This window comes from Brettanomyces bruxellensis, chromosome 8 (genome assembly GCF_011074885.1).
Source record: "Brettanomyces bruxellensis chromosome 8, complete sequence".
NCBI classification, from domain to species: domain Eukaryota; kingdom Fungi; phylum Ascomycota; class Pichiomycetes; order Pichiales; family Pichiaceae; genus Brettanomyces; species Brettanomyces bruxellensis.
In genome coordinates, this window is record NC_054689.1 from 1,904,535 (window position 1) to 1,932,524 (window position 27,990).

At 37.3% G+C, this 27,990-nt stretch overlaps 20 protein-coding genes across 20 annotated transcripts; 11 read left to right on the plus strand and 9 right to left on the minus strand.

The window, feature by feature from the left end:
• Nucleotides 1-162: 162 nt before the first annotated feature.
• On the plus strand, nt 163-1,077 carry BRETT_001047 (uncharacterized protein; the record flags this gene model as incomplete). Its single annotated transcript, XM_041279604.1, has 1 exon — nt 163-1,077. The coding sequence occupies one exon, from the start codon at nt 163-165 to the stop codon at nt 1,075-1,077; it is 915 nt and encodes a 304-aa protein (XP_041137818.1).
• Nucleotides 1,078-1,259: 182 nt separating this feature from the next.
• Nucleotides 1,260-2,098, minus strand: RPL17A (60S ribosomal protein L17A; the record flags this gene model as incomplete). The annotated part of the gene is made up of 2 exons (XM_041279605.1): nt 1,260-1,511; nt 1,790-2,098. 2 exons carry the CDS (start codon nt 2,096-2,098, stop codon nt 1,260-1,262), a joined length of 561 nt encoding a protein of 186 aa, XP_041137819.1.
• A 632-nt stretch (nt 2,099-2,730) lies between these two features.
• On the plus strand, nt 2,731-3,585 carry BRETT_001049 (uncharacterized protein; the record flags this gene model as incomplete). The annotated part of the gene is made up of 1 exon (XM_041279606.1): nt 2,731-3,585. One exon carries the CDS (start codon nt 2,731-2,733, stop codon nt 3,583-3,585), a length of 855 nt encoding a protein of 284 aa, XP_041137820.1.
• A 97-nt stretch (nt 3,586-3,682) lies between these two features.
• Nucleotides 3,683-4,018, minus strand: BRETT_001050 (uncharacterized protein; the record flags this gene model as incomplete). The annotated part of the gene is made up of 1 exon (XM_041279607.1): nt 3,683-4,018. The coding sequence occupies one exon, from the start codon at nt 4,016-4,018 to the stop codon at nt 3,683-3,685; it is 336 nt and encodes a 111-aa protein (XP_041137821.1).
• Nucleotides 4,019-4,520: 502 nt separating this feature from the next.
• BRETT_001051 (uncharacterized protein) lies at nt 4,521-5,825 on the plus strand (the record flags this gene model as incomplete). Its single annotated transcript, XM_041279608.1, has 1 exon — nt 4,521-5,825. The coding sequence occupies one exon, from the start codon at nt 4,521-4,523 to the stop codon at nt 5,823-5,825; it is 1,305 nt and encodes a 434-aa protein (XP_041137822.1).
• Nucleotides 5,826-6,044: 219 nt separating this feature from the next.
• On the minus strand, nt 6,045-7,184 carry BRETT_001052 (uncharacterized protein; the record flags this gene model as incomplete). Its single annotated transcript, XM_041279609.1, has 1 exon — nt 6,045-7,184. The coding sequence occupies one exon, from the start codon at nt 7,182-7,184 to the stop codon at nt 6,045-6,047; it is 1,140 nt and encodes a 379-aa protein (XP_041137823.1).
• A 307-nt stretch (nt 7,185-7,491) lies between these two features.
• Nucleotides 7,492-7,797, plus strand: BRETT_001053 (uncharacterized protein; the record flags this gene model as incomplete). The annotated part of the gene is made up of 1 exon (XM_041279610.1): nt 7,492-7,797. The coding sequence occupies one exon, from the start codon at nt 7,492-7,494 to the stop codon at nt 7,795-7,797; it is 306 nt and encodes a 101-aa protein (XP_041137824.1).
• Nucleotides 7,798-7,856: 59 nt separating this feature from the next.
• On the minus strand, nt 7,857-9,296 carry BRETT_001054 (uncharacterized protein; the record flags this gene model as incomplete). The annotated part of the gene is made up of 1 exon (XM_041279611.1): nt 7,857-9,296. The coding sequence occupies one exon, from the start codon at nt 9,294-9,296 to the stop codon at nt 7,857-7,859; it is 1,440 nt and encodes a 479-aa protein (XP_041137825.1).
• Nucleotides 9,297-9,684: 388 nt separating this feature from the next.
• BRETT_001055 (uncharacterized protein) lies at nt 9,685-10,041 on the minus strand (the record flags this gene model as incomplete). Its single annotated transcript, XM_041279612.1, has 1 exon — nt 9,685-10,041. One exon carries the CDS (start codon nt 10,039-10,041, stop codon nt 9,685-9,687), a length of 357 nt encoding a protein of 118 aa, XP_041137826.1.
• Nucleotides 10,042-10,418: 377 nt separating this feature from the next.
• Nucleotides 10,419-11,801, plus strand: BRETT_001056 (uncharacterized protein; the record flags this gene model as incomplete). The annotated part of the gene is made up of 1 exon (XM_041279613.1): nt 10,419-11,801. One exon carries the CDS (start codon nt 10,419-10,421, stop codon nt 11,799-11,801), a length of 1,383 nt encoding a protein of 460 aa, XP_041137827.1.
• Nucleotides 11,802-12,248: 447 nt separating this feature from the next.
• Nucleotides 12,249-13,238, plus strand: BRETT_001057 (uncharacterized protein; the record flags this gene model as incomplete). The annotated part of the gene is made up of 1 exon (XM_041279614.1): nt 12,249-13,238. The coding sequence occupies one exon, from the start codon at nt 12,249-12,251 to the stop codon at nt 13,236-13,238; it is 990 nt and encodes a 329-aa protein (XP_041137828.1).
• Nucleotides 13,239-13,514: 276 nt separating this feature from the next.
• BRETT_001058 (uncharacterized protein) lies at nt 13,515-14,483 on the plus strand (the record flags this gene model as incomplete). Its single annotated transcript, XM_041279615.1, has 1 exon — nt 13,515-14,483. One exon carries the CDS (start codon nt 13,515-13,517, stop codon nt 14,481-14,483), a length of 969 nt encoding a protein of 322 aa, XP_041137829.1.
• Nucleotides 14,484-15,585: 1,102 nt separating this feature from the next.
• On the plus strand, nt 15,586-17,295 carry BRETT_001059 (uncharacterized protein; the record flags this gene model as incomplete). The annotated part of the gene is made up of 1 exon (XM_041279616.1): nt 15,586-17,295. One exon carries the CDS (start codon nt 15,586-15,588, stop codon nt 17,293-17,295), a length of 1,710 nt encoding a protein of 569 aa, XP_041137830.1.
• Nucleotides 17,296-17,392: 97 nt separating this feature from the next.
• BRETT_001060 (uncharacterized protein) lies at nt 17,393-18,016 on the minus strand (the record flags this gene model as incomplete). The annotated part of the gene is made up of 1 exon (XM_041279617.1): nt 17,393-18,016. The coding sequence occupies one exon, from the start codon at nt 18,014-18,016 to the stop codon at nt 17,393-17,395; it is 624 nt and encodes a 207-aa protein (XP_041137831.1).
• Nucleotides 18,017-18,628: 612 nt separating this feature from the next.
• On the minus strand, nt 18,629-21,037 carry BRETT_001061 (uncharacterized protein; the record flags this gene model as incomplete). Its single annotated transcript, XM_041279618.1, has 1 exon — nt 18,629-21,037. The coding sequence occupies one exon, from the start codon at nt 21,035-21,037 to the stop codon at nt 18,629-18,631; it is 2,409 nt and encodes an 802-aa protein (XP_041137832.1).
• Nucleotides 21,038-21,828: 791 nt separating this feature from the next.
• BRETT_001062 (uncharacterized protein) lies at nt 21,829-22,281 on the plus strand (the record flags this gene model as incomplete). The annotated part of the gene is made up of 1 exon (XM_041279619.1): nt 21,829-22,281. One exon carries the CDS (start codon nt 21,829-21,831, stop codon nt 22,279-22,281), a length of 453 nt encoding a protein of 150 aa, XP_041137833.1.
• Nucleotides 22,282-22,389: 108 nt separating this feature from the next.
• Nucleotides 22,390-23,277, minus strand: BRETT_001063 (uncharacterized protein; the record flags this gene model as incomplete). Its single annotated transcript, XM_041279620.1, has 1 exon — nt 22,390-23,277. The coding sequence occupies one exon, from the start codon at nt 23,275-23,277 to the stop codon at nt 22,390-22,392; it is 888 nt and encodes a 295-aa protein (XP_041137834.1).
• A 589-nt stretch (nt 23,278-23,866) lies between these two features.
• On the minus strand, nt 23,867-24,235 carry BRETT_001064 (uncharacterized protein; the record flags this gene model as incomplete). Its single annotated transcript, XM_041279621.1, has 1 exon — nt 23,867-24,235. The coding sequence occupies one exon, from the start codon at nt 24,233-24,235 to the stop codon at nt 23,867-23,869; it is 369 nt and encodes a 122-aa protein (XP_041137835.1).
• A 691-nt stretch (nt 24,236-24,926) lies between these two features.
• NDK1 (nucleoside diphosphate kinase) lies at nt 24,927-25,385 on the plus strand (the record flags this gene model as incomplete). Its single annotated transcript, XM_041279622.1, has 1 exon — nt 24,927-25,385. The coding sequence occupies one exon, from the start codon at nt 24,927-24,929 to the stop codon at nt 25,383-25,385; it is 459 nt and encodes a 152-aa protein (XP_041137836.1).
• A 605-nt stretch (nt 25,386-25,990) lies between these two features.
• On the plus strand, nt 25,991-27,888 carry BRETT_001066 (uncharacterized protein; the record flags this gene model as incomplete). The annotated part of the gene is made up of 2 exons (XM_041279623.1): nt 25,991-26,918; nt 26,945-27,888. 2 exons carry the CDS (start codon nt 25,991-25,993, stop codon nt 27,886-27,888), a joined length of 1,872 nt encoding a protein of 623 aa, XP_041137837.1.
• Between the last annotated feature and the right edge of the window lie 102 nt (nt 27,889-27,990).

Below are 27,990 nucleotides of genomic sequence, written 5' to 3' on the forward strand. Positions count from 1 at the left end.
CAGAACCGTAAAAAAAAAAAAATAGATAGATGAATAAATGCAGTAGGAGGAAAAGGGACAATAAGAAGGCGTTCATATCCTAAAGCACACAAATTTACTGGTATTTTGTCAATATTGAATTCGTTCAATGGAATTCAGTAAAATATTACAGTAAAGTACACAATGCATGTTTTAGACTTACTAGGTGGGCTATCTGGGCTTACAGGTACGATTGGGGAATTTTACTCATCGCATTTACCCTTATCAGTTGGCAAACATCCAAAAGATAATCATTTACCAGTTGTTGTGTGGCATGGCATGGGTGATTATTATAATTCAGAATCAATATCATCGGTGAATGAAACACTTCATAAATATATACCCAATCTTGAATTTTATTCAATCCATGTCAAAGAAAACAGTAGACAGGATCAAGAAGCTGGCATTGTTGGTGATTGCATGACTCAGATACAGCATGTATGCGAACAACTTGCTGATAAGGAAGAATTGAAGCAAGGATTTAATGCTATTGGATTTTCGCAGGGTGGTCTTTTTTTAAGAGCAGCAAAGGAAATATGCGATCTCCCCATACATAATTTGATAACTTTCGGTTCTCCACATAATGGCTTTGATGACCTTCCACGTTGCGATAACTGGCTTTGTAAAAGAAAGAACGAACTCTTAAAAGGACACCTGTATGACCCAAGAGTTCAAAACTCAGTGGTGCAAGCACAATACTATCGGGATGTCCATAATTTTGACGATTACATTACCGGCAGTAACTTTCTCAAATTTGTTAATAACGAGTTTATTAAGGACAATGAATATGCAGACAATCTAATTAAATTGAACCGTCTTGTTCTAGTGATGTTCTTGAAGGATCACACACTTGTCCCGAAAGAAAGTGCATGGTATTTCGACACAGATCCAGAAACAAATCAGCCGATTCCATTCAATTTAACAGTGGCCTACAAACAGAATCTCGTAGGCTTGAAGACGCTTGACATGGAAAATAAACTTGACTTTATTACTATTGACGGTGAACACATGCAGTTGACCGAAGAGGATTTACAAAAGATAGCATTAAGTTATCTCTAATGCAAAATATACTACGTTTCATAACCATTTCTTTGTAACCTTTCAAAAGAAGAACTATTATCTTTTTAGATATAACAGTAATATTAGGGAAACTATCTGAAAATACCCGCAACTTGAGCCCCTCTCAATATTCCATGTAATGTCATTTATTATAAGTGTACAACAAAAATGGGACGAGGCACCTAAGCAGCAGTCAATCTCTTTCTCTGAGCATATCTACCTTTCTGTCTGGAGTTCAACACAGCAACCTGCTTGTCCTCCTTAGCCTTAACAACTGGCTTCTCCTCTTCAGTCAAAACGATCTCAATATGGGATGGAGATGACTTGTAAGCGTTAACACTACCGTGTGCTCTGTAAGTTCTTCTTCTCATCTTTGGGGCCTTGTTAACCTGAATGTGAGAAATAACCAACTTGGAAGTGTCCAAACCCTTAGCCTTTAAAATAAAAATAATGTGATGTTAGTATGAACTCAATATGGGCTCCAAGGAAAATGTAATATGAGCAAAGTGCATTCTCTCAACGATGATAAATTTACAATCCAAACTCTTGAAAATAATGTATGTTCCTCGTTTTGTAGTGCTCAATTCCAATGTAATGATCTGGAAAACAATAATCAACTGTAAACAACATGAATATTCCATCTGATAATCTTGTAGAACAGAACATATTATAATCCGCACTTGCTTTTAAATCTTATCCTTCATATACATACTTCAGCATTTGACTCAGCGTTTGCCAAAAGGTCCTGAATGAACTTAATGGACTTTGCAGGCCATCTAGCAACAGTGAGACCGAACTCATGACCCTGAGCGGTTCTTCCGATGGAGTGGTTGTATCTTCTGAATGGAATGGCTCTCTTATGGGCGGAAACAGCTTCCAAGTAAGCCTTAGCCTTCTGCAACTTCAAACCATTGATGGCCTGAGCTGTCTCTCTGGTGTTTTTGAAAGAAACTCTCAAGTATGAACCTCTAGCACAAGCGGACTTGGCTGGGTTTGCTGGAACTGCTGCGTATCTAGCCATCTTTACCTAACTGTTTATATAGACTTGAAACGTTTGACTAATATAACGTCGTGTTTAGTTCGGATGCACAGGTATATTGAAAAGAACGTCTACCCTCAAACGTAATATTTCTTTATTTTTTTTTCAGCTAGAAAGACTGCGGCAAAAATTTTCCCCTTATTGACCAGTTGAAAATTTAGTGCTGAGATTCCTGAGTTGCAAGTTCGCGACTTTGCTAACAATTTTCACAGTCACAAATAACAACTCTTCTTTAGAGCCGCGAATCACAAAAGACCGAGATCGTAACACAGGTGTAAGGTGTGGATGACAAGAAAATTTAATTCAAAAATAGCCACGTGATTTGTGTGATTCGGACATTTTGAAGCTAAGGATGTAAGAAGAAAATATGCCTCTTGCGACAACTGGGCGGAGGGAAGAAAAAAAAAACGGAGCTGGGTCAGAGAATAAAACCGAAAAGAATTATTGGCAGATTAAGCCTCGAAACCAAGCGTGCATTCCGCACATATTTATTTATTTTTTTCTTATCTCCTTTAAACTAGTTGAATTATTTGACGATACATATGTAATCAATAACGTGATAAAAATACGTAAAATAAGGTAACTGAGTAGTTAATTGACTGCCGGAATTAAAGATGATATTTGCTCAGGTCATTAACGTTCTGCTTTTGCTATTACAGGTGGTTCATTGCTTAGATCTATCCGATAAGGGGTTTAAAGGGTTTCCAGAGATTAAGAATGTTGCTGGAATTCATGAAATAGAGAACAAAAAGGACACGCCACCTTCGATCACTACACAAAAATGGTATATTAACATGGTTGACACATCCAGGGATGACTTGCCCAAGGATATGGGTAATATTGAACATTGTCCTCCAGGATCACAAATATGCGGATTAACAATTGTCAAAGGCCCTGAGATTCAGCAGAAGGAAGGTGCAGTGACTGAAATATTTTCGTTTTCCAACCAGTTAGTTCCTCAGTTCAAAAAGAATCCAGAGGAGCACGAGAACACAGTGAAACTGAATGGTGCAAACTGGGGAGATTTATCAATAAATGCGGTTCTACACTTAATATGTCCCGAACCCAAAGAGAAGGAAGCATTAGAGTCCTCGTTTGACTACAAAAATTTGGATATAACGTGGAAAAACAATTACTTCTGTCCCGATGCCAACCACGGTGAAAAGGAAGGAAAGGGTAAGGATGATCACGGAAAGGATGATGACAGAAAGAAAGGCAAAGATAAAGATGAAAGACATCATCACTGGGGAATATTCACATGGATATTTATTATAGTTGCACTTACATTTTCAGCTTACATAGTTGGACAAAGTTGGATGAACATGAGGGGCTCTGGCAGCTTCAATGATTTCATTGCAGAACTTCGGGATTCTGCTGCTGACACGTTTGGTAAGGTTGGTGAGTTTGTCAAGCAGATAGTGACAAGAATTACTGGTGGTGGTGACAGGGGTGGATACAGTGCAGTGTAATCTTAACGACATTTCAAATGCTCGAAGCACTAATTGCTCTATTAGTGTACACACAAATTAACAAGAACTGACATTACATATTCCTTTAATAACCATTTTAGGCGGAAGCTTGATGTGCCTGCTCAATCCTATCGAGGACCTTATTCATATTATCCACTGTATTGTTGATAGAAGTTTCTAAGTAATTTTTCTTCTTATTCACATCATTAATTAGATTGGAATTATCTTTCTTTTCGCTTTCGAGTTTTGTTGTATATTGCTTGGAACCAACTTTCATAAAAGCCTTTCCACAACTTTCCCAAACTACTTCATTTGTAGAATTTTGAAGCTCTTTTAAAGAGACATCGATGAGTTGATTTCTAATCGTCAAATCGGAAAGAACAACATTGGCATTTTGCAAGTCGCTCTTTTGGGACTGCAACTGGTTATTCATTTGCATCAACAGCTTTTTAGCACTTGTTAATATTTAATTCTCATGAGTACCTGCAACCGAATATGAAACTCCACTAATCATACTTACACTTTGTATATTTTGTGACATCGTACTTCAAGTATTTATACCTTCTTAAGTATGATCCTCTTTTAGCAAGAGTGTTTGCTCTGCTCAACAACTAGTGAACACAAGTTTAGTCAAATCTGCTATTCTCTTTCCATTGAAAAACCTCTCTTTTCTGCACATCAAGATGTATTTTATTTTTTTATTTATCCTATTGTGAAGCATAACGATTTCGCGGTTCTAGCTCTGGGGCGGGAGAAAGGAGGGAGAGAGAAGAAAAAAAAAACACAACCGTGAGCATCTGTCATTTCAATCTCATACTAAATTTAGCATAATGAAGACTGTAACAAATGCTTTTGTTATCATCAGTATCAGGACATAATTAGTTCATCGCTTTAGTCCAAAGATCAGAGGGGAAAATTGCCAAAATATCCACATCATGGGCTCTAAACTAGCGTTTTCACCAAGAACTTCAAGGTCATTTCTGAGATCTTCGTTTATCTCTTTAAGAAATATACTTTCAAGACCAAAGATCGTCCTTACTGTGACAGCCATAGTTTTTGCATTTAATTGGATAATATTTGGTGATCCTATAAAAGGTCCACTGGGGAACAAATCGTTACCTCCATCTATCAAATCATTTAAACATCTAAGAGAGCCTGTCTATTTAAACTTACTTCATAACAGCTATGGATTGCAAGGTCCGGAAACAATTCCAATACAGACAAAGGAGTTGATCCCATCAATCGACGATTCCTCAGTTTTAAGGCAACTTACTTTAGATAATTTATTCCGGATGGAAATACACTCAGGCGATGACGGTGATAAGAAACTTTTCTTCTATAGCAAAGAGTTTTACCATGATCCTGAAGCAGATCAAGATGACGCCAAAAAGCAGAAGGAAAAAGCAGATAGCGATGCGGTTAAAAGCATTAAACGTGCCTCCAAAGATTTCAAGAAAATGGGAAGAAAGGTGTATACAGGAAAAGAAAATCCTAAGATTGTTCTCGTTACAGCTTTCGACTTCAACAAATATGATGATGCTTACTTGAAAGCGGTTGCCAATAACCGAATGAAATACACAAAGCAACATGGTTATGGTCTTTATGAGAGGTGGGTCGAGGAATTTGTTCCAAGACTTCAAGAAACAGGAAATCTAGGTACCGACTGGTGGAAAGTTATCCTTTTAAGAGAGGCGATTAACGCATTTCCTCACGCTGAATATTTCTGGTTTTTAGACGAGAAGTCACTTATTGTGCAAAGAGACATTCGTATAGAAAATTCCCTTCTTGATCCAGAAATAATGCAAGCTAAAATGCTCAGGGACCAACCAATTGTTCTCCCAGGGTCTGCAATTAAAACATACAAGAACACAAAGGCTCAGGATGTCAGTTTGATTCTCACGCAAAATAATGCTGGTATATCAACAGACTCAATTATTGTGAAGAACGATATCCAGGGTAAGGCAACTCTGGAGTACTGGGATAGTAGGCTTTATCGTGCATACAACAACTTCTATCAGGATGAAGTTAAGGCATTAGAGCATATGTTACAGTGGCATCCATTAGTCCTATCTAGAACGTCATTGGTGCCAACACGATTAATAAATGCTGGTATTGAGAATAAAGATCAAAAGAAGAATTCTGCAGTCGATTACCAAGAGGGCGACATGGTGATCAATCTTGGCGAATGTCAGAGGGACGGCTCATGCATTAAGCTTGCCTCGAAATACTTACGTAGTTAATATGGTTAGCATGTATACAACGTTTTAAACATTTTAGCATCTTTCACCTTGAGGCGAACATTGAGTTTGTAAATATTTACACACGTACTAAGACAAAGATAAAAGGAAAAAGGGAGATAAACGGTGGGAAAATGGGTAAAAAGAACCGTCAATTCTGACATTTGCTACTTTCGCTCCACAAATCTTCCGCTTGTATCCAAAATCTAACCAAGCATCCCCTTATTTTTTAGCGGTTTGATCTCTTTTAGGAGTAGTAGTATTGGCATTCTCATTGGCAACAGAGCTCTCGGAAGCCGGCGATGCTCCAGTATTTCCAACTTTTTGCTCAAGAACCTTCAAAGCAATACGCTTTCTGCGTGAGGACTCACCGGAGGAGCCATTGGCATCAATTGTATTACTCTTATTCAATCTTTGGATAGTCCGAAGATTACTGGATTCGATATCATCATCATTGAAAGGGCGGAAAAGACCCAAGAATGCTGAAGAGTGATAGAAAAATCTTGCAATTGGCTTCAAGTAATCATGACAGTTGTCAGGAAAGAATTGGATGAATGCAAAGGTGTCGGAAGCATCACCACGAACAGTCAATGAATGTGATGTGGTATGTGATTCACTTGCAGTAGTTGGTAAAATATTACCAACATGATTGATTTGGTAATAACGTAAATAGAACCAACTTATGTAGAAGTTGACAAAAAGAGGCATGAAGAACGGAGAGAAGGATCTGAAAATCACAAGAGACACAACAAGAGCAAGCGAAAGGACGATGAATGGAAGTCTTTTCAATCTAAATCTAAAGAAGCTGAAAACTTTCACATTACTCTCTGGGGAGAGCTGTTTCACTACAACAATAAAACTCATGAGAATGGTGAAAATACCGAAATTTGTAGGGCTTGCAATGGAATCGGCTGCGGACATACCAAAAACAACGGCAAAGGATTTGAACAAAATACAAATCAAATTTGTGGTCACAGTCACGATAAGCAAATAGCGAATTAATTCACCAAATATGCCCTTTTCAGGTGCTCTAAGACCTTCGGCATCATCAAAGTTCCAATTCGATTCCAAGTATTCCGTTCCAAAAAACATAACTGGAAGTGCAAAAAGAAATTGCAACGGTGACGTTTGCACGTATGGCGAAATAATCAATGTCCATGGATAGAACACGAAATGATTAGGGACCAACTGAATTGCAGGCACAACGACATCACTAAACTTTAAACTTTCATTGCTCTCTTTTAGTCCAATGTAAGATTGATATCTCACGTAATAACCCAAGGATGAGAAAAGAATCACCAGGGCTAAATTAATAAGGGAGATGCACCCCACGTGATGCGTACCCAACTTAATTCTTGGCATTATATCAAATATATATCAATAGGGCTATATGGATGTGGAGAAAGGAGAGAGAGGAGTTTCTACCAAGGAAACTAGATAGGCCAATCGTATAGGAGGACGATATTCGCTTATTTTCAATGTCCTTTCTTGACACTTGTAATTGTACTTTTTTATTTTATATTCTCGATTATTTCGCGTTCATCATAAAAAATAACATAGCCCCCCTCAAAGAATACGATTAATCTATACATGAACAATACTTGATAGGTACCTTAGTCTGGAGTAGTGAACAATTGCGAAATATCAAAGTGGTTTATGAAATTCAAAAATGGAACCTCCGACGAAAAAGGTGAAGAGAAGGAGAAATAATGACCCATCCAAACAACTAAGCGAGGAAGAAAAGAAACTACATCATATACAATCAGAACACAGAAGAAGGGAACAGATTAGATCAACATTTGATCGGTTGGTTGAAATAGTACCAGATCTAACTGCAAATGAGAAGCGTTCGGAGCTAACAGTAATAACCAAGACAACGAGTTATATTGAAAAATTGCGAGAACAGAACAAACGACTAGTTGACTTAGCACAGAAAAAGGGTATACCCATGGAAAAGAGTGTTATCAAATCGTAATATATTCATGAAATCATACTTATAAATCAATTTTTATTTAAAAAGGAACATTACCACTATTATTCAATCTCGTCTTCAATAGGCCACCAATCAGGGACTCTGATTTGACATTGAACTTTGCCATTGATTTCCGGAACTGAATCGGATTGAACACAGAAGACATTGCTATTTTTATCGTTCTCCGTAAGGTCAATATCTTTTATATTTACCAATACTAATCCTGCATTAGAGACAGTACGGATCACAGCTCCTATTATCGATAAACCGGATTTCGCCGATTTTTTAGGTGAAACACCAAAGGGATTGAAAACAGCCTGCTTTTCCTCCAAACCCTTCTCTCTCTTATCTTCCCTGACGATTTTTAAATCATCGATTGCCCCAAGTTTGCTGATGATTGAATCATCACATTCGTTTTGTACGAAAAAATTGGCAGGCATTATTCTTTTCCGAATGACTCCTCTGGTCCAAGTTCTGCTGGTTAGTTCCTGACCTATATAACATCCTTTATTGTAATTAATACCATTTGCATAATCTATATTGAATTCAAAAGGAAGTGGTGAGTGTGCACCCATTTGGTAATCACTCATCTCAACTAGTCCCTGTTTTATTCTCAATAGCTCGTATAAGTTATTGCTGCTATGAAATGCACGCGATGCAGAATTCCGCTCGGAAACACCTGGAATATCTTGACTGAACATGTCTGGAAAGTCCTTAAATAAAGAATTATCTGTTATCAGACGAAACATGGGAAGGGAAGAACGGTTATCAATTGCAAATCCAACGAGACCTTTTTCCAATCTAGAATGATATTGTGGCTGAAATAGTAATCCAGACTGTAGAAATTCTCGTGCTAATTGCAAACCTTTTTCTGGGGATTTAGACGTCTTGTTGTTAAAGAACCGATCTTTAAGTGAGTAGGCAAAATCTTCAAATGCTTCGGTCCTATTAAAATATACCCACGACTGCAATTTCGGTGGATGATTAATGCTGATACAGGTTCGAAGCTTATGCAATTTTAATAGCATGAATAACTTTCTGAATCGCTCTAATCCACTATTAAATTCAACAAGATACGATGGACCATCTTTTACATCACCAATAAAAGGAATTGGGTAAACGAAAAGGTCCGAGTCAACTCTTCCCTTTGAAGAAAGCAGCATCCCATATCTACCATCACGTCGAATACCCACCTTTTCCACACCTTCGGAATACTCATCATCATGTAATATTCCCCATGATGTATCTCTGACTTGTTTTTCGGCAATATTCAAACTTTGTGCAAGATCCAAGTATTCCCCCTCCTGATTCGAAACAGTTGTGAGTCTTGTCTTCGAAATTGTTGGCAACAGTCTAATAGTTAACAATCCGTTTAAAAATTTTGTAGCATCTGGCCCTGAAATAATAACCATAGAGTTTGAAGTCTTCAATTTCAAAAGGCCACTTGATGGTATGCTAGAAAATCGACGCACGAAACTTCGTGCGAATTCAAAACAGCCCATCGTTATAAATAAATACTCAACAAGTATGATTTATAAAACTAAGTTGAACGTTTGCTTCATACGTTCAGGCAGGAAGATAAATTGAAATAAGGAAGTCTACTCTTCTAGTAATGGGCCCTCAGTTCAGAGATGAAATTGACCCCGCGATTGTAATATTTTCAAATTTCAGCAACACAGTACATGCGGCCTACACTAATATGATTTCAATAAAGATGCATACGAATTGCACATTTTACCTATTAGTAGTTAGTTTTGAATGTATTGCAAACTGTATTAATTTACTATCAAGTTTGGTAATATACATACTAAGAAAAAGCAGGATTCAATGATTTGGGTATATTCAGCATGTTTAATAAACAGATAAGAACATGGATAGAACCTCGAGCTGTCAATTCGTACTATCGCCGTCTTTACTTACTGCCTGGGTCTTTGCCTCAGCTTGCAATCGTCTTTTAGCCTCTTTTGCCCTCTTCTTCTCTATTTCCATTCGCTCAGTTAAGAATATATTGACCTGATCCTGAAGATCTGTGACATAAGCCCTCAGTCTTCCTGTTTTCGTATCTTTATTATTTGTAGGTTTATTCTTGTCCGTGTAATCACCTTGTGTCAAGTTGATTATGTAATCAGATGGACCAGTGGTTGTACCATTTGTTGTTAAGGGTTTCGTGCTATCGACTGAGAACTCTTTGTTAATATCGGAAGAACTGTACTTTGCTGTTGGGAGAAGCTCACTATCTTGAGACATGCTCGTTCAAATAATAATGTGTAATATATGCAGTTTCAATTACTTTCAAAAGTATGGAAGTAGTCGGCAATCTAACTTGCTTCGTTAAAGTATGAACTGTGATGCGATATACCCAATTCATTATCACACTATTTCAATTGCCAGTTACGTAAGCACTCCGATAATAGATTCTTGTCCCTCGCGTCCTCAGAAGTGGAAAAATTTTTTTTAGTACAAAAAAAAATTTGGAAAAATGAGGATGAGAAGAAAATGGTGATGCGAAAAAGTGGAAAATCGAAGGCTGAAAGAGACTAGGACTGTAGTCACTACAGTTATACCCGCTCAGTATAAATACACATATTCATTGAGCTTCAAATTTCAAGAACATACTAACCAAGATGTCGTTTACCGTTGTGCTTGACAGGTATCTCAATGAATCTGTCACCGAATATGGTGCTATTCTTGATCTCGAATTAAGGACCACGGACCACAAATATCAAAATGAATTCAACGAGTTACTCCAAAATGATAACAAAGATGCCCTTTTGGCGAAACTTGTTGATTCAGCAAAGGTTTTCCTTAAAAACATGGGTGATAACGCATTTGAGCCAACTGCAAACTTGTACATTAATACTATCGATTCCTTAACCTCTGAAATGGACGTTGATGTCTTAGGACCAATTGAAAGCGCTGTTAAGAACCTGGGTGTTGAGCAGTACATAGCATCAAAGTCGAACGTGAAGCCAACATCAGTTATTTCTGTTCTATCTAACGTGTTCAACTTTGTTCCAGAGACCAGTAGGCTAAGAGTTTTGATTCTTCAACAAATTGTTGACCTTGCATCAAGAAATTACCTTCAAAGTCTTCTTTCTCCAACGATAGCGAAGAACTTTTTGTGCTGGATTTTAAAGGTTGAGGATGCCGACACTGAGGATGTTAGAAAGCTAGCAAACCAGATTTTTGCCGAGATATATACTTTCAACCAAACTGAGGCCTTGACGTTTTACAGCAATTTATTACAGAATGAAAACTTGGAGTCAGCTTTCAATGCAGAAGATAGAGAGAATTTCGTGTTGAAGGCACTTTCAGCTAAAAAGTACTTTGCTATTAAGGATGCTTGCTTCAGTTCGAAATTGAATGACCCGGCTTTGGCTCAGCTATTGGTGCTTGTTCAGACTGCTAACTTAAAAGAATTCAACACCTTTATCTCCACATCTGAGGGTAAGTCGTTGAGCGTGAAACTCGATTTGGATACTTTATCTTTGAGGGTGAAATGTACTGCCATTCCTAAGATTTTGGAGACTCTATCTGAGGAGTCAGGTAAGCATGCATTTGGCTACGAAGAGATTGCCAAGGAAATATGCGTTTCAGGGGCGGAGGTTGAAGAAATTCTAATTGAATGTATTCAGCAAGGATTCATCACCGGAAGACTTTCACAACCAGAGGAGATTCTTTACTTAAACAGGGTGAATAGTGCATACGCTACAAATGCTCCTTTAACCGCTGAGGAATGGCAAAAGGCAGGAAAGTATTTACAGAAATGGTCTGTTACGATTGATGGATTACAGTCTCTAATCAAGAATTTGATCTCGAAGAATGGTAAGCGGATGCTGCCACCAGAGGCTATTCAAATATTTCATCAACAAAAGCAGGAGATGAAGGAACAGATGCAGAAGGAAAGAGAAAGGCGCCAGGAACAGGATAAACAAGAAAATATAGAACCCGAGCACAAAGGAGGTGAGTCTCAGACGGCAACTGCTGAAGAAGTGTCTGTGGCTTGATCGTTACATTCTGATTTTTCTACTTGAGATTTATGATTATGTACGAGTTTAGTACAGAGGTGAACAAAATCACACAAAAAAAAAAAAAGATAATAATTGATTTGAGCTTCTTTTCTTTTTTGTTTCATGTACTTGCATTACATATTTTGGTTTAGCTTAAATATAGTAACATTATATTTACATATTGTGTTCTTAACAGTTTGATTTATCGGTACATGTATTTGTATGATCTTCAAACAGGTGCTCCAAGAAATTCTCATTCGGTTTTGTAAGAAATGTAAAATTTTGGGAGATCTGCAAATAGCGAGTTTAGAAAATCTCATTGCCTTGTTATCGAATCCTACCTTTTTTGCGACCTATTTATCACTCTCTTTTATTGAAGTTCAATTACTTTTAAGTTTCCGAGTTACGAACACCTAATTGATATTTAAAAAAGAGTAACCAATAATGTTTGGCCTTGGCCTTCGTTTCATAAAGCCAAGTGCTTCGTTCAAAACTTTTCACAGAGATATTTTCAATTGTTCATTGTTTTCATCCAAATCCAGGACGTTGTATCCAACGAGGACCTTTCAGACTCAAACACATATTGTCCAACAATTCAGGTTATATTTTAAGTCACAAAGGAGGAAATATGCAACATATTCTGAACTTGGATATTATCCAGGTAGAATGGGTGGTTCAGGTGAAGGACCGCATTTCAATAACGTGAAAAACAATGTTGTCAAGCCTATTCTTTACACTATCGCATTTTCTGCTGTCACATATTTTGCTATGCCATACATATTCGATAATACACCAATGAAATACTTCAAGACCCACAAGAAGTACTATCTATATGGCTTGATTGGATTAAATGTTGCTGTATTCGGACTTTGGCAACTTCGATTTAACGGAGGAAGGATCTACAGCTTTTTGGAGAAGTATTTTCTTCTTGATAGGAGTTCTTTGACTAGGAAATCCAATGTTTCTATGATTCTATCTACGTTTAGCCACCAGGAATTTTTCCACTTGTTTGTTAACATGCTGTGTCTTTACAGCTTTGCCATTTCTATGGTGAATATTATGGGAGTGTCCCAATTTTCATCTTTGTATCTAATTTCCGGATGCGCCTCTTCTCTTGCATCCATAATTTTCAGTTTTGTCACCAAGTCATACGGATGCTCTTTGGGTGCATCTGGTGCCATTTCTGCAATATTTGCTGCTTTCACTGCTATTTTTCCAACTGCAAATGTTGCTTTATTTATTATCCCAATTCCAGGTGGTGCATCAACTGCTTTAGCACTATTTACAGCATACAATGTCGGAGGTTGCATATTCCGTTGGTCTACTTTTGATTTTGCCGCACATTTGGGAGGAACAATTGTTGGTTATTTGTGGGGAATGCAATACAAAAAGAAAATTAAGGCAAAGTACAGACATTTAAGAAGCTACTGGTAATCTAATATGCTGGAGAATCCACGTTCAGGGACATACTATACTGCTTCAACTTCTGTGGTGTGGGTTTTCCACTTGCGTTGATCGGTAGATGAGTGAAAAAAGAGGAAGAGAAAAAAAGTTCGAGGGAAGAAAAAAAAGCTGGAATCATATTGAAAATCCTAGGTTATTAGGTAAACTCGCAATAATTCATACATATATATAGTTATCGAAAAGAATAATTAAAATGGTACATTTGATGAGCTTAGTAGCATATTAATTGCCGATAAATAATCCTCAATGCCATATTCACACCACTCACACTCGGGTGAATACGTTGCCCACGGAGAAAACACGCTGGATGAGGTGATTACCAAAGTTAAACAAATGAACTTTCATGTTTTTTGCTTGACTGAGCACTGTCCTAGGTATGCGAGGGATTTAATGTATCCGGAAGAGGAGGGAATGACCGTGGAAAGTCTCACTACTATTTTCGATAAATATATGGTTCACGCCAGGAGGATTCAAAAAGAGATAAATAATGATGACAGTAACAGGCTAAGAATTCTTGTTGGCTTTGAAAGTGAAGGAGGTATTGACGAAATTCAAACGAAGGGATGTGAGGATCTTAGAAAGAAATACAACGTGGATATAGTTGTCGGTTCAATTCATTATGTCAAGCGGATTCCGATTGATTTTGACCGTCCACGATGGATTAAAGCTAAGCAGCACTACAATAGTTTTAGAGACTTTTTCAAAGGCTATTTTCAATGTCAGCACGAGATGATCAAACGATTGAAACCAGAGGTCGTTTCACATTTTGATTTAATCAGACTTCTTGAAGAGCCAGAGTCTGATCGTTGTGAGATCACAGGTAAGCTTTTGAAAAATGTAAACATTAAAACAGATTGGCCAGAAGTTTGGAAATTGATCGATAAGAATATCGATCTTATTAATGAGCAAGGAGGCTTGATAGAACTTAACTCTGCGGCATTAAGAAAGGGTTGGAACTCACCTTATCCTAAGAGAGATATAGTTGAATTAGCACTATCAAAGGGAGCCAAATTTTGCATGAGCGATGATTCTCATGGAATTGCACAAGTCGGATTTAATTATGACAAGGTACTAAAATTTATTCAAAGTTTTGGAGATAAGATGCCCTATATCTATTACTGGAATGTCGATAAGGATGGAAATAAGATGATAAACAAGCGGGAAGTCTCCGACTTGGCCGATGATCCTTTCTGGGGTAATTATTCGAATTTATGAGATGATTGTCCGTGGATCCATTTTAGTTTAGCTTAAGCGGAAGGACCCTCGAGAGAAATAGATACTACTTTAATTAGATGGTAAGAGAAATATAGAACATTGCTCCTTTTCCGATCCAGCATCTGACATAACGTTTTTTTTTTCCCGCTAAGAAAAACTACCCCGCTAGCGGCTGTAGAATCCGAAATTTTAACCACTAAGTTACCGCTATTTTTTTTTTTTTTTTTTTTTTTTCGGGATTACACGAATAGTAGAATAGTTTGTAATGCCTCTTCGATTAGGCAAAAAGATTGACCAAAAAGTTCTTCTTACCCTCCGATAAAGAAATCGGTACTAAAAGTACGTTATCTTCTATCATTTTGTATGCGGTTTCTTAAATCTGTTTCTGATAACATTAGATGATATCGTTTATTGTGTCAATCGCCAACATCTTATAACCCTATTTTGATGTCTCTCAGACTAGTTCTTGGCAAAAGCAAACGAATATGTGGTAAATTCAATATCATGCGCCGCTTAATAAGTCGCATAGGATGCAAATGGAGGCCCCGCTCGAAAAGCGGGGGTTCGATGATGTAATTCTTTGGTGTTTCTTGAAGTGGTAGGAGGAAATGGGCTGGCGAGCTGAGCACAAATTTCACGATGAGATGCTGATCTTCTCGAGAAATTTTTGAATGCCGTACGACGACTGTTTCGGTAATTACGGGTAAAAAAAAAAAATACGTTGTTTAAAAAAATGCAAGGCCGGACAATCTTGTTTACAATTGAAGCTTAGCGCTTAGCTGTCAAGCAATGTTAGTGTATTTTTCTTTTTTTTGCCATTATCTGAGCTAAAAAGAAAAAAAGAAAAAGATAAGGTGGTTTGTCCTATAATGGATCTAGCGAATTATGTTATCATGACGATACGACCAGCGATAGGTTTCTCCTCTTTTGATATGAAACCACCTTTAAGAGGCCCCGCTCACCCATTTTAGATAGTTAGATATATATATATCAATGGTGCTCCGTTATAGAACACATCTCAAGTAGAAATTGTAGACATAAATTAAAAAAGCATAGTAGTTCAGCTGTAACATACTATTAAACATAAAGGTTATTTTCAGCTATGGGAATAAAGCAGGACATCTCGAAGTCCGTTCAATCGGTGACTTCAGGTCATGATTCACCGTTGCACATGGCAAGCCCGGTGCAAAGCATAGAGAGTAGAATGTCTGACATCAGATCAGCACAGTCACGTATTAGAGATATCGATGCTAAAAAGGTTAAAGGTGATGAGAATCTTTTAGCCGAGATTGGTTATAAGCAAGAATTGAGAAGAAGTTTCTCTACATTCCAGGTTTTCGGTATTGCGTACAGTATTATGGGACTTCTTCCTTCTATTGCATCCTTGACGGGAACGGGTCTAAGTTCTGGACCTGCTGGATTTCTTTGGTCATGGTTTATATCTGGTTGCTTCATCATGTGCTTGGGAGTTTCTATGGCAGAGCTAGCCTCCGCAATTCCAACTTCGGGTGGTTTATATTATTGGACGTTCCATTACGCTCCTTCCAATTACAGGGTCTTGATCTCATACGTGATTGGTCTTTCAAACTCTATGGCCCTTTGCTCGGGTTTGGTTTCTATTGCATACGGTAATTCCGAGGAAATACTTGCTGCTATATTTTTATCCAAAGACGGTGATTTCGATATCACCACTGGAAAGACTTATGGTATATTTGCAGCTTGTGTTGTTTCCCAGGCTATATGTACATGTCTCTCTTCACGTAATGTCGCCTTGTTGCAGAGTGTTTCTGCAATTTCAAACACGGCATTGATTGTTCTTTTCTTCATTGCTTTGCCAATTGGTACAAAATCCAACAGGGGAAGTTTCAACGATGGAAGCTATATTTTTGGAGAGGTGGATAATATGTCCGACTGGCCTATTGGATTCCAGTTTTGCTTGTCTATGATGACAGCAGTGTGGACCATTGGTGCCTTCGATTCGTGTGTCCATATGTCAGAAGAAGCAAAGAATGCTAGTTTCGGTGTTCCTATCGGTATTATGTCATCCATCAGTTTCTGTGTCGTTGTTGGATGGTGCATTATTATTTGCACAACCGCTTGCATGAGTAAAGACATAGCAACACTTTTGGATACACCTTCTGGTTTCCCAATGGCCCAAATAATCAAGGATTCTCTTGGAAACAAGTGGGCAGTTGCCTTCATGTCACTCATGGCAGTTTGTCAATGGCTTATGGGTTCTTCAATTTTGACTGCACTATCACGTCAGGTTTGGGCCTTTGCCAGAGATGATGGTCTACCATTTGCATCTTTCGTCAAAGTTGTCAACAAGAAACTCAGAGTTCCTATTAGGGCCGTCCTATTTTCCACATGTGTTGCCCTTCTTATCGGTTGTTTATGCTTGGCCGGAAGTGCAGCTTCTACTGCCTTGTTCTCTCTTGCAGTTTCCGGAAACTACGTTTCATGGTGTACTCCAGTCTTCCTTAGACTTACTTCAGGAAAGAAAATATTTAAACCTGGTGCATTCTTCCTTGGCCATCGTTGGTCGCAAATTAACGGCTGGATTACTATTGCCTGGGGAATTTACATTATTGTTTTGTCAATGTTCCCAAGCTCTGAGACGGTTGATAAGACCACAATGAATTACACTGTCGTTATATCATGCGGTGTTTGGATTCTTTCTGCCGTCTATTTCCTTGTTTACAAATACAAGTTTTACCATGGTCCTAAGGCCAATATTTCGCAAGACGAATCCGACTCTTTGGCAGATTCTGCCGAGGAAATTCCAATGAATATCGATGGAAAGGTTGAATAAAATCGTTGTTCACTCCTTAATTAATTGGACATTTTCTTGGATATGAATATATATCAAAGATAGTCCAATCATTTGCGCATAATTTCATATAACATTTTTAGATAATGCTCTTCTTAAAAACATAATTTGAAGGAAAATTTCCAACAACACCGTCCTTAATACGTAATCCCTTCCACCAGTTCCCTTCCGCGGATATCAATTTAATCAGATCGCCTGCAACTAATGAGAGATCACCACTTTTCTGAGGCTCAAAATCATAAAGTGCTTGGTAAAGCTGATTGTTTCCAGCCGTTTGACCCATGTACTGAACCAACCTTATTCTCTTCACTCTTGATAAGCATTGTGCATGTGCACGGATAAAACAATCGGTAATGGCCTCTTTGCCCAAATCTGAGGCATTCTGTGGTGTAATTATATTCTCTGCTGAGGTATAAAGCAAATACTGGATTCTCAATTGGGAAAAAAGAATTGTTAATGAAAGCATATTTCCTATTTCCTTTACTTTATCTTCCAAATGTTGAAGGTCGGATGCCAAAATCATATCAAATGTCTCTAGTTTATTATTCACTTCATCTAATTTCAAGTTATTTTCATATATTCCTCTGTGTTCAGAAACATCAAGTCCTTTTTTTGCTTTTATTTTCTCAATAGCCAATTTCAAATGCTTTTTTTGCTTTAAGAGCTTATGCCGATTACCGACAAATTTCTTCCCTTTTTCCATGTTTTTTAAAAGATATCCCACACAAGTATTCAAATGTCTTTTCAAGCCTTCCACTTCATAATTTATTTGTTCTTGTATGCCTTCAACTTTTTTTAAAATTTCTTGGCTGGTCTCCATTTGACGGTTATAATTGGTATCCTCGATATAAATTTTACCAAAAATTTCGTATATCTTATGACAATGATTTAGAAATTTGATTATACTGTCACAAAAAAATAGCATCTGTTCTTTTAACAGCTTTGTGTGATTGACTTGCTTTTCAATCCTAGAAAAGGTTTCTTCAAAAGAATCTTCAAAAGAAACATCAAGTTTTTGGAACTTTTTAAGAACGGATGTTTGTGTCTAGTAGTACGTTAGTTTGCCGATACTTTTTTATAGTTTCGTAATTTTAACCTTTTCAACTTACCCTAGATATAAATCCCACAACTTCCTGAAAATTCAAATTATAACTCATTTTATTACAATTTCACGTTGAAATATGCTCAAAAGTTCATTAATATTTAATAATGTGGCACCTTGGAAGAATGATAAAACATAAAAATACAAGTATTTAATGACATGAAGATAAAAAGGATTTTACAGGGAGGAAAAACAAAAAAAGTGCGCGCTTATTTATTTTGTCATTTCCAGATCAGGATGGCCCGAATCATAACCGGGCCATGCAATAACTTTAATATGCTTCTTCCTGGTTGTGGGATTATCATTGCTAACAAAAACGTTTTCCAACCGATCCAATCTGTCACTCATGCCCGTAAACTTTTCTATTTGTCTTCTAACCGATAAATACTTTTCCTTCAAAATGTTTGACAAAGAGTCCACCAAACGCCTTGCAAACTCACGATCCGTTGGTAAATTGTTAATCACAGCTAATCGAAGATTCTTAACAAGCCTAAGAGACTCTAATGTTTGCTCAAAGTTACTATCTTGAAATTTGGCCATATATGCAGGAGGACGTAAAATAAGTAGGGCTGCATAGTATAACATAATATGAATATGTAGAGGAGCATATTTCAATGAAGATACTATTTCAGCATCTCCCAAAACAAACTTCAAAACAGTTTCCGCTGCTGATAACGCTAAATCTCCAGAAAATTTTTTGCTTTCTGCCCTACTTCCTCCAGTATAAACAATACCATTGTAAGTAGTGTCAGTTCTTCGAGCCACCTCTTCCAAACTTTCATCATCACTACTATCATCGGTATCACCAATTCTGTTTCCATTGGAGTTTAAAGTAACCTTTTCCCCTTTTTTTCCAGCAAATTCTTTAGAAGCGTCATCCGATGATTCATAAGCTTCATTAACATTACATTGATTCAAATCTGGTAACTGCGAATCAACAATTTGTAGTCGTCTCACAATTGTAGAGTTTATATGCATCTTAGCAAAATTGTAGTAAATAAGGGTTGATTTTGATGACCATGTTGAACAGTCTTTCATAGGTGATAATAAAACAGTCCACTGTACCATCCATCTATCTAATTCTAAATTTGTATGGAATGGAAGTCCAAATCTTGTTGGTGTTAACAAACCCCAGGCATTACCTCCAAAAACACTGTCAATGGCTTGATGGTATTCGACTTGAGATATAAGACGCAGATCAGAGTAATCCGTCGAAAAAGAAGGTATTTTTCCCCCAGAGTCATTCACCTTCTTATTCCTATTATGTTCATTTCTTTTTTCATTTTCTTTGTACAACCTAAGAAGTAATTTTTTGCCATTATTTAGGAATTCATAATTATCACTCACAATAGATTGGCGATTAAAAACCATAGATTGCTCCCCATCTAAGATATAAAGCAAATACCAAAGCTTTACCCTATCAGAGCCAGATATCTTAGATTCCTCACATTGCGGTGATACCAACCTCATACTTTTTGCGAGTTGAATTGCTAAGCCAGTAAACATTTGATGATCTTGAAACCAAAATCCGCAGAAGCAAAGTGCCATAACAGTATTAAATGCATCCATCTCATCTTTTGGCATCTTAAAGAGAACATTCTGACTCAGTCTGCGAACCAAAGATTCTAGATCCGTAAATAAATGGGCATATAGGGGATGATGAATTGAAGAAATACAACAAATAGTTGCCATAAGCAAAGGGCATGTGCTCCATACACTGTCAACGGTGTAATCTTTGATATTAAATCCAAAAAGTTGTGTTGATATATTAGCATTGAAATAGTCTAAAAGGTCTCTAGCTTGGTCCTTGGTAATGATGTCATCCAATAATTTGTCAGATTCAACTGTGCTAATAGTATTTTCTGAGCTGAAAGAACTAGCTGACTGTTCACTTCTAGACGTGTGAGCTTGAATCTTTGACCTCTTTGAGATCATACCTAAATTTAAAGTATCCTCTCGTTCCCGTTTATTAACCCGTAAATTTCCTGAATTAGAGGAAAGAATATCCTCCTTTCTTGCAGTTAAAAGGTTCATAATATTTTCGAGTTTTGAGTCAAATTCTTCAAGTCGACCATTCACAGAATTCTGCCACTCTTTGATGGGATCATTCTTCTTAATTGATTTGATACCTTCTTTTGTTGGTGAGTTGAGAAAATCAGAAATTATGGCCGGATTAAGATTATTCACAGCTGGTTGAGACAAGTTAGATACGAGTGAAGATGATGCTCTCGGAAGAGGAAGACTTCTGAGAGGAAGCTTGCTTTCGGCAGAAAAAGATGACTTTAACAACGGCGGTGAAATTTGCTGAGGAGTGTTCCACACATCAGACGAACCACTTTGCACGCTACCATCACCAACAACCTTATAACTAGCTATTTTGAACTCGTATACACATCTCAAGCCATGTGCTCTGCATCTTCTGCAAACTGCATCACTGTCTAGTTTCACACACTTGACTTTAGACTTCCGGCAGTTTGTACAAGCTTTACTCCTCTTTCTAGCAGTATTCTTATGCATATCAGAATGTTCTTGATTTCTCGTTATAGAAGCATTCTTTCTTGATATGTTATTACTGATTTTAGAGGCTGATGCCGATTCCATCTGATTCGACCTGACCGGCATATGATATTGATTATGATGAAGATTGTTCGGAAGTACTGGAGGGGGGAAAACGCCCTGCTTTTTTTCAATCATGAAAGCAATTTAGTGTCAAGAATGGGGTTTCTTCCGTTGTTTACCGCCACCCTTTAACTGTTTACTTATGTGTTATAAGTGGTACAAAACAGAAGTAAATTTATACGAATTCAATAAAATCACTTTTTTTTTTCGAACAATCGGACCTTGTTCCGCGGCTCGGCTAGTTCCCCGTCAATTTACGAAATTTGAACAATCTTCAATTCGTACTGCTATAGGTAAGTATGGCGTATTCGCATGAAGTTAAACTTACTTAGGCTAATAATATAATTAGAAAATGTTCAGTTGCTTATAGAATCAAAGGTGTAACATGTACTTTTCCCCGTCTATCCAAGCGACATTTTTATAATGAGATTTACGATAAGTGGCGCCGGGGGAAGTATAATAATATTTCATGAATATAGCGCGGTATGGCGATGACACTTGAATAAAATATTGAAATTATGTACATCAAATAAACAATTGATGGCATTGGTACGAAATTTACTTCTCCTACTTTTCTTGCTTATACTTGCCTACAAATATTAGGCTTTTTTTAAAATTATTATATGCTTCGATAGATATCTTTTTTTTTTGTTCAATTATTAACTTTTTATTTTTGCTACATGACAGCAATCATAATTAGTAATCTCTAAAACCATACTCTTAAGCTATATATACATTTGCACAACATGTATGCAAATATTACATTTAATTAATTGGAAAACTGCAGTATGATAATGCCAGAAGCAGCCAGCTTATTCTTTAGTCGTGGACGCCATTACTTCGTGTTGGGGGCATCCAGTAAGGAGGACAAATTCGGTCATAAAGTCCTCCATTGGTATATTGAGCAAGAATTACCAGCAACTCCGATCAATCCCAATGCGACCTCAAAGATATGCGGGTTACCCCCTGCTGATTCATTAGTTTCAGCATTGACCTCATTTAGTGACTCGCAGCATTCTAGCATATCGCTTTCAGTTGTTACCCCACCAGATATTTCTTACCAAGAGATTAAGAAAGCAGCTGATAGCAACAAGATATTTAAAATAAAGAGCATATGGTTTCAACCGGGTTCATACGATGATAAAGTTATCGATTTATGTAATAGTTTGGGATACAGTGAAGATAACAAAAATCTTATATATAAGGGGGCGTGCATTTTAAAATCAGGAGTGAAAGCAAGAGGCTAATCTAATACCAAAATCTTGATAATTAATATATACATCTTTTTATGCTATTACAGTTCGAATATCCGTTGTCCATACCAATTACATTTAACTATTTACTGTTATTCCAAGTTATTCCAGAAACTTCCTTAAGAAATTGTATCCATTGCGTAAAAGCTCCTCACCTGATGGTATATTGATATGCGTACCATCGCGTGTGCCAGGATCACTGTCAGTCATGGAAGTACCTCCAACAATAATATCACCAGATTCTGGTGTTGTCACAAACTCGACATTTCCCGAAATTGAACCTTTGCCAGGAAGGGACTCAAAACTTGCAAATGCGGTACTTAAAGACGCCGGGTCATGTGTATTCAAAGCAAATAATACCTTATATGGAAAGGGAGAAAGATCCATTGATGGAATTGGAGGGATGTGGTCTTTGCTCTTATCCATGTACTCGACGATTTTGAACATATTCTTTAAAAAGTTCTCTTTATAAAAATCCAACTGTGTGTTGTAATCCCGCTTTGAAACTTTGTGATGCTTGTTGTTCAATATTGTAACTTTTAATATACACATTTCCCAACAATTTTCATATTTTCGTGTCCTCTGAGGTAGCACTGAAGAAGATGATTCTGATCTTGAGTTGGAACGTGAAGATAACGATGGCAAATAATCTTGTGCTTGCTTTTGAATGCTATTATCCACTGATACCGAGTCCTTGTAAAATTTTATAACAATAACACATTTAAATAACAGATCATCACCATCTGCATCATGCCCAGATATGTGATCACTCTGAGAGGATAATTCCTCCCATATGGTACTGGCTTTAGAGTCAATTAAACTAGCCAAATCTGGACATGAAAAAACAGGATAAGGTACACCCAGATAGTTTTTTCCGTCTTCGGGAGTTAATTGACCAAAAAGCCTGTGGAAAAAGATTGTCCATAGTATACCCTTCAAGTAATCCTGAACGGTGCTTAAATCGGTAACAAGTTTGAGATCAAGATCCATTTTTGGTTATAAACGTTAAAATTATCGATGTCAGGAAGAAAGATACAGGTCCAAGCCAGCCGCCAAAAATAAATATTTGTTGAAAACTAATGTACTAAAATATTATTCCATGGTTAACTGCCCGTATCAATACTATTTCACAAGTGGTATAAATGCAATTATAATTAATTTAAAAGGAGAGATGGCTGTTACCTTACATCAGAAAGATTATGTTAATGCCTACCTTATTATGGGTGGAGCGAAAAAAAAGTAATAATAATGATAGTTGGGGTAGTGATAGACAAAAATATGGGGGATTTTGAAATAAGAGTCGCAAAATCTATCTTAGTAACTGGCAAACTTATTAGGAAATACTTTAGTGATATAATCTGATATCTCTACGTTTCATATACCAATACTAAACATACAAATCATTTAAATTATTGAATTGGTGATACAACACTGACAGAAACCTTACCTCGTATATCCATTACACACAGATTTTATTAAATGAAAAAGAAGAACTATTTGTGAATGAATCATTTTTTGCACTACCAGAATTGTCATATGATGCAAGCCAAACAGCAAAGAATGACACTATTGAATATTATTAGACATGTGAACTTTTGGCCTCAACTTTAAATCTCCTTTCAAGTTGTAAAAAGCTGACCAACTCCTCTAGGTTCTTGCTTCTTTTGGATAAAATCCAGTTTTTTTTATGCTCTTCAAACAAAAGATGCTCCACAGCATCAAAACGTGAAGTATATTTACTCAATTTTTGGTCTATCGTTTTCCGTTCCTTTGTCGAATTTTTACCTTTTCCAGGTGAAGATAATGCCTCCGCCTCTTTTGTAGTCCCTGTATCGACCAACTTTCTTCTTCGCACATTATATCTATCCATAAGCGGTGTCAGAGGAGTGGTCGGAGACCTCTTCGTTCCATGAAGTTCCTTACCCGAATTTGAAGAACGATCTGACATGATATTAATGCTATCCCGTAGGGGGGTTTTTGGCCCAGTTTCGTTAGAGATCATTGTAAAAATTTGCTCATTCAGATTGAATTATTCAATATTAAAGTACTGCTATTTCAATGTTATTGAGAAAGCATTAAAAGAAGTACAACAGCCTGAAACGCGGTATGAGGAAATGCCACCAATGTAAACAATGTGAAAAGAACACTCAGAAAATGACGCGGATCACCTCAGTATAAAAATCAAAAGGGCAAGACATCCGTGCACCAATAAATTTCTGAATAAACACCAACGCTGTACTATTTAATTAGCTTTCGTCATTTGGAGGTCACTCAGGGATATCAAATGAGAATACCAAAATAGTTGTACCTATTTGGATACTTGAATTTCATTGTATTTTACAGCATTTGTCCACTAATAAAAGTGCTTAAAAATATTTATAGGACTAAAGAAATGTGCGGGAATTGTGCAGCCAATAAAAAAACAACTGGTGGGAAACAGAGAAACGAGACGAAACTTTATTGGGGTGGATTATATTATATCCGGAATTTTGTTTTTCAAGGCTGCTTCGAGGAGAGCCTGTTTTATGGCTCCCTTTTCCCCCTTCTTTCTCAGGTAAACCTTTTCAGTTCACACTACGATTAATTAAACTGTTTACTACCGAGCATTCAACGAATTTAACAAGCAAGATTTTTACATTATGTCCAGCCAAGAAAGAACATTTATTGCCGTGAAACCAGACGGAGTTCAGAGAGGAATTTTTCCGGAAGTTTTGAAGAGATTCACCCAAAGAGGCTTTAAATTGGTCGGTATTAAGCTTTGCACCGCTAACGAAAGCTTGTTGAGAAAGCACTATGTCGACCTCCAGGAAAAGCCATTCTTTAATTCTCTTTTGTCTTACATGACTTCAGGTCCAATCTTGGCTACTGTTTGGGAAGGTAAAGATGTTGTGAAACAAGGAAGAGCTATGTTGGGTGCCACCAACCCTTTGAACTCTGCACCAGGCACTATTAGAGGTGATTTCGCAATTGATATGGGAAGAAACGTTATTCATGGTTCCGATTCTGTTGAGAATGCCAAAAAGGAGATTTCTTTATGGTTCAAGCCAGAGGAGCTTGTGGATTACAAATCAACTTTAGCATCCTGGATATACGAATAGGTCTTGAACTCTCACCTTTAGAAATATGTAGAGATTCAGAATCAACACAAGTCATTTCTTGTGGCCTTTCCACAACAGTTTGACCTTTTTATGTGCTCTTGGATGATCCCATTTTATGTATATAGGCACATTTGTTATAAGTTAAAAAAAAATTTATTCCACAAATTGTATATCATTCTGATTCTAGTAATGGCGTGCTGTATTTCGTAATGGGTGTGTGTGTTATTAGGTTCAGTTGAATTATTTTCGAAAAAGATCCGATTCATGCTTGCGTCAACACCAAGTACTATGAAGAAAAAAAAGCGACTATACAAGACTTCGTCGCACTTCACCACAAGCAATGTTGCAATTTTATTTTACCTTTTTTTTTTTTTTTTTTGAATTTGTTTTTGGAAAGATCGTTCAGAAATTTTTAATTTTTTTTTTGGCATTCTGAAAAATTGAAAAAAACTAGAAAATTATGTTTATTCAGAAACAAATATTTATAGATATATATCTCATTTGACCTCAAGGGTACGCGCAGAAAACCACTTGTCAATAAATAAATTTCCAAACGCAACATATAGAATAATCGTTTATCCGGAGATATTCTACGGTTAACAGTAATGTCGAAGATTCCGCAGTTTTTTTGTCGCTTGCCGAAAAGTATTGAGCTTACAGAAGGCCAACCTAAGTTCAAGCCTGTCTCAAATTTTGTTAGTCCAACCTCAGAGGTTAGATGCTCAGCATATTCTTCGGATGGTAAATGCTTTGTATACACTCAAGAGAACGAGGTTGTGGTTTGCTCGATTGATGGTCAACAGCTTTTCACAATTCCAAATAAATTCGTTCTTGACTTCGTGTTCTCAGAAGACGGTCAATTTCTTACCACCTGGTCTCGTCCTGTTAAGGCAAATGATGACAGTGGAAATTGGGCTGAAAACGTGTTTATATATAAACTTGACTTAGAGAAAAAGACCGTCGAAGTTATTCAGAAATACGTGAATAAGATGCAATCAGGATGGAAGCCTCAATTTACAGCCGATGGAACGATATTTTGCAGGAAGATCAACTCGTCACGTATAGATTTTTTCAAAGCAGATGCAGCTGAGGGAAATAAAACACTGTACTCATTGTCTCTGGATGAAGGTAAGCTGGAGGAATTCAGTTTATCTCCGGGCAAGAATCCATCGATTGCCGTTTTTATTCCTGGAAGCAGAGGAAATCCAGCATACATAAAGGTGTATTCACTTCCTAACTTGAAGTCAGCTATATCGCAAAAGAGTTTCTTTAAAGGAGAATCATGCAAATTTACATGGAATGGATTGGGCACATCTTTGCTTGCGCTGGTTACAACCGCAGTTGATGCCAGTAACAAATCATATTATGGTGAATCCCAGCTTTATTTAATGGGAATTACAGGAACATTCGACCAAAAGATTAATCTGGACAAGGAGGGACCTATTCATGATATTACATGGTCTCCAACATCGCGTGAGTTTGCGGTTATTTACGGTTACATGCCTTCCAGCACCACATTTTTCGATTCTAGGGGTAATGAGATACATACTTTGCCTGAGAGCTCCAGAAACACAATCATTTATTCGCCCCATGCAAAATATATATAGTTGCCGGCTTTGGAAATCTTCAAGGCCACGTGGAGATCTTCGATAGACAGAAGAAATTTTCCAAGGTTGCTGAGTTCAAAGCTTCAAATACTTCCGTCTGCAAGTGGGCACCTGACGGTCGCTTCATTTTAACAGCAACCACATCTCCTAGATTACGTGTGGATAACTGTGTGAAGATATGGTATTTAAATGGTACTCTTTGCTACGTCAGAAATTATGATGTCTTGTACAATGTGGATTGGAGATATCAGCCCCTGACGGATTTCCCACCAATCCATACATGTAGACCAGATAAGTGCGAAGTCACCCCTGATATTTCTGCTGTCGAGTTCTTGGCAAAGAAGACAAGCATTTCAGGAAGTACAACTTCTGGTCCTAAGGGTGCTTATAGACCTCCTCATGCAAGAAATAGAACTGGTGCTGCTTCTAGAAGTCTTGCCGAAGTTGAGGCTGCACGTTCCGGTAGATCCAGTCCTTCCTCAGATGAAAGCCATTCTGGAGAAAGCTTCTTTTCTCATAGTAGAAGGATACCAGGTGCTACTCCAAGAAGAACCATTCCCGGAGCGGTTCCTCTGGAAAAGAAGAGTAAAAAGAAAAGACACCACAAGAAATCAGTTAATAATGAAGCAAGCACAGGTGGAATTGATGGAAAAACAGAAGGTACAAAAGCTGCACCATCCGAAAGATCACTTGTTGTCGGTGGTGTTTTTTCATTAGAAGAAAAGAAAACTAGAAACTTACTCAAAAAACTGCGTTCAATTCAAAAATTGAAGGCCAAGAAAGAGAGGGGTGAGTTTTTGGAGAAAACTCAAGAGTTGAAGATCGAGACTGAATCCAAGGTGAGAAGAGATCTCGAAGCTCTTGGTTGGAAAGGTGACAAGGAAGGGAGCACATGATAAGTGATTGCCTTCGCTTTTTCAAATGTTTTCTCTTTGTCATTTTTTGTTACATGCTTTTTTTAGACCATGTGGGTTAATACTATTGCATTATCAGATCAT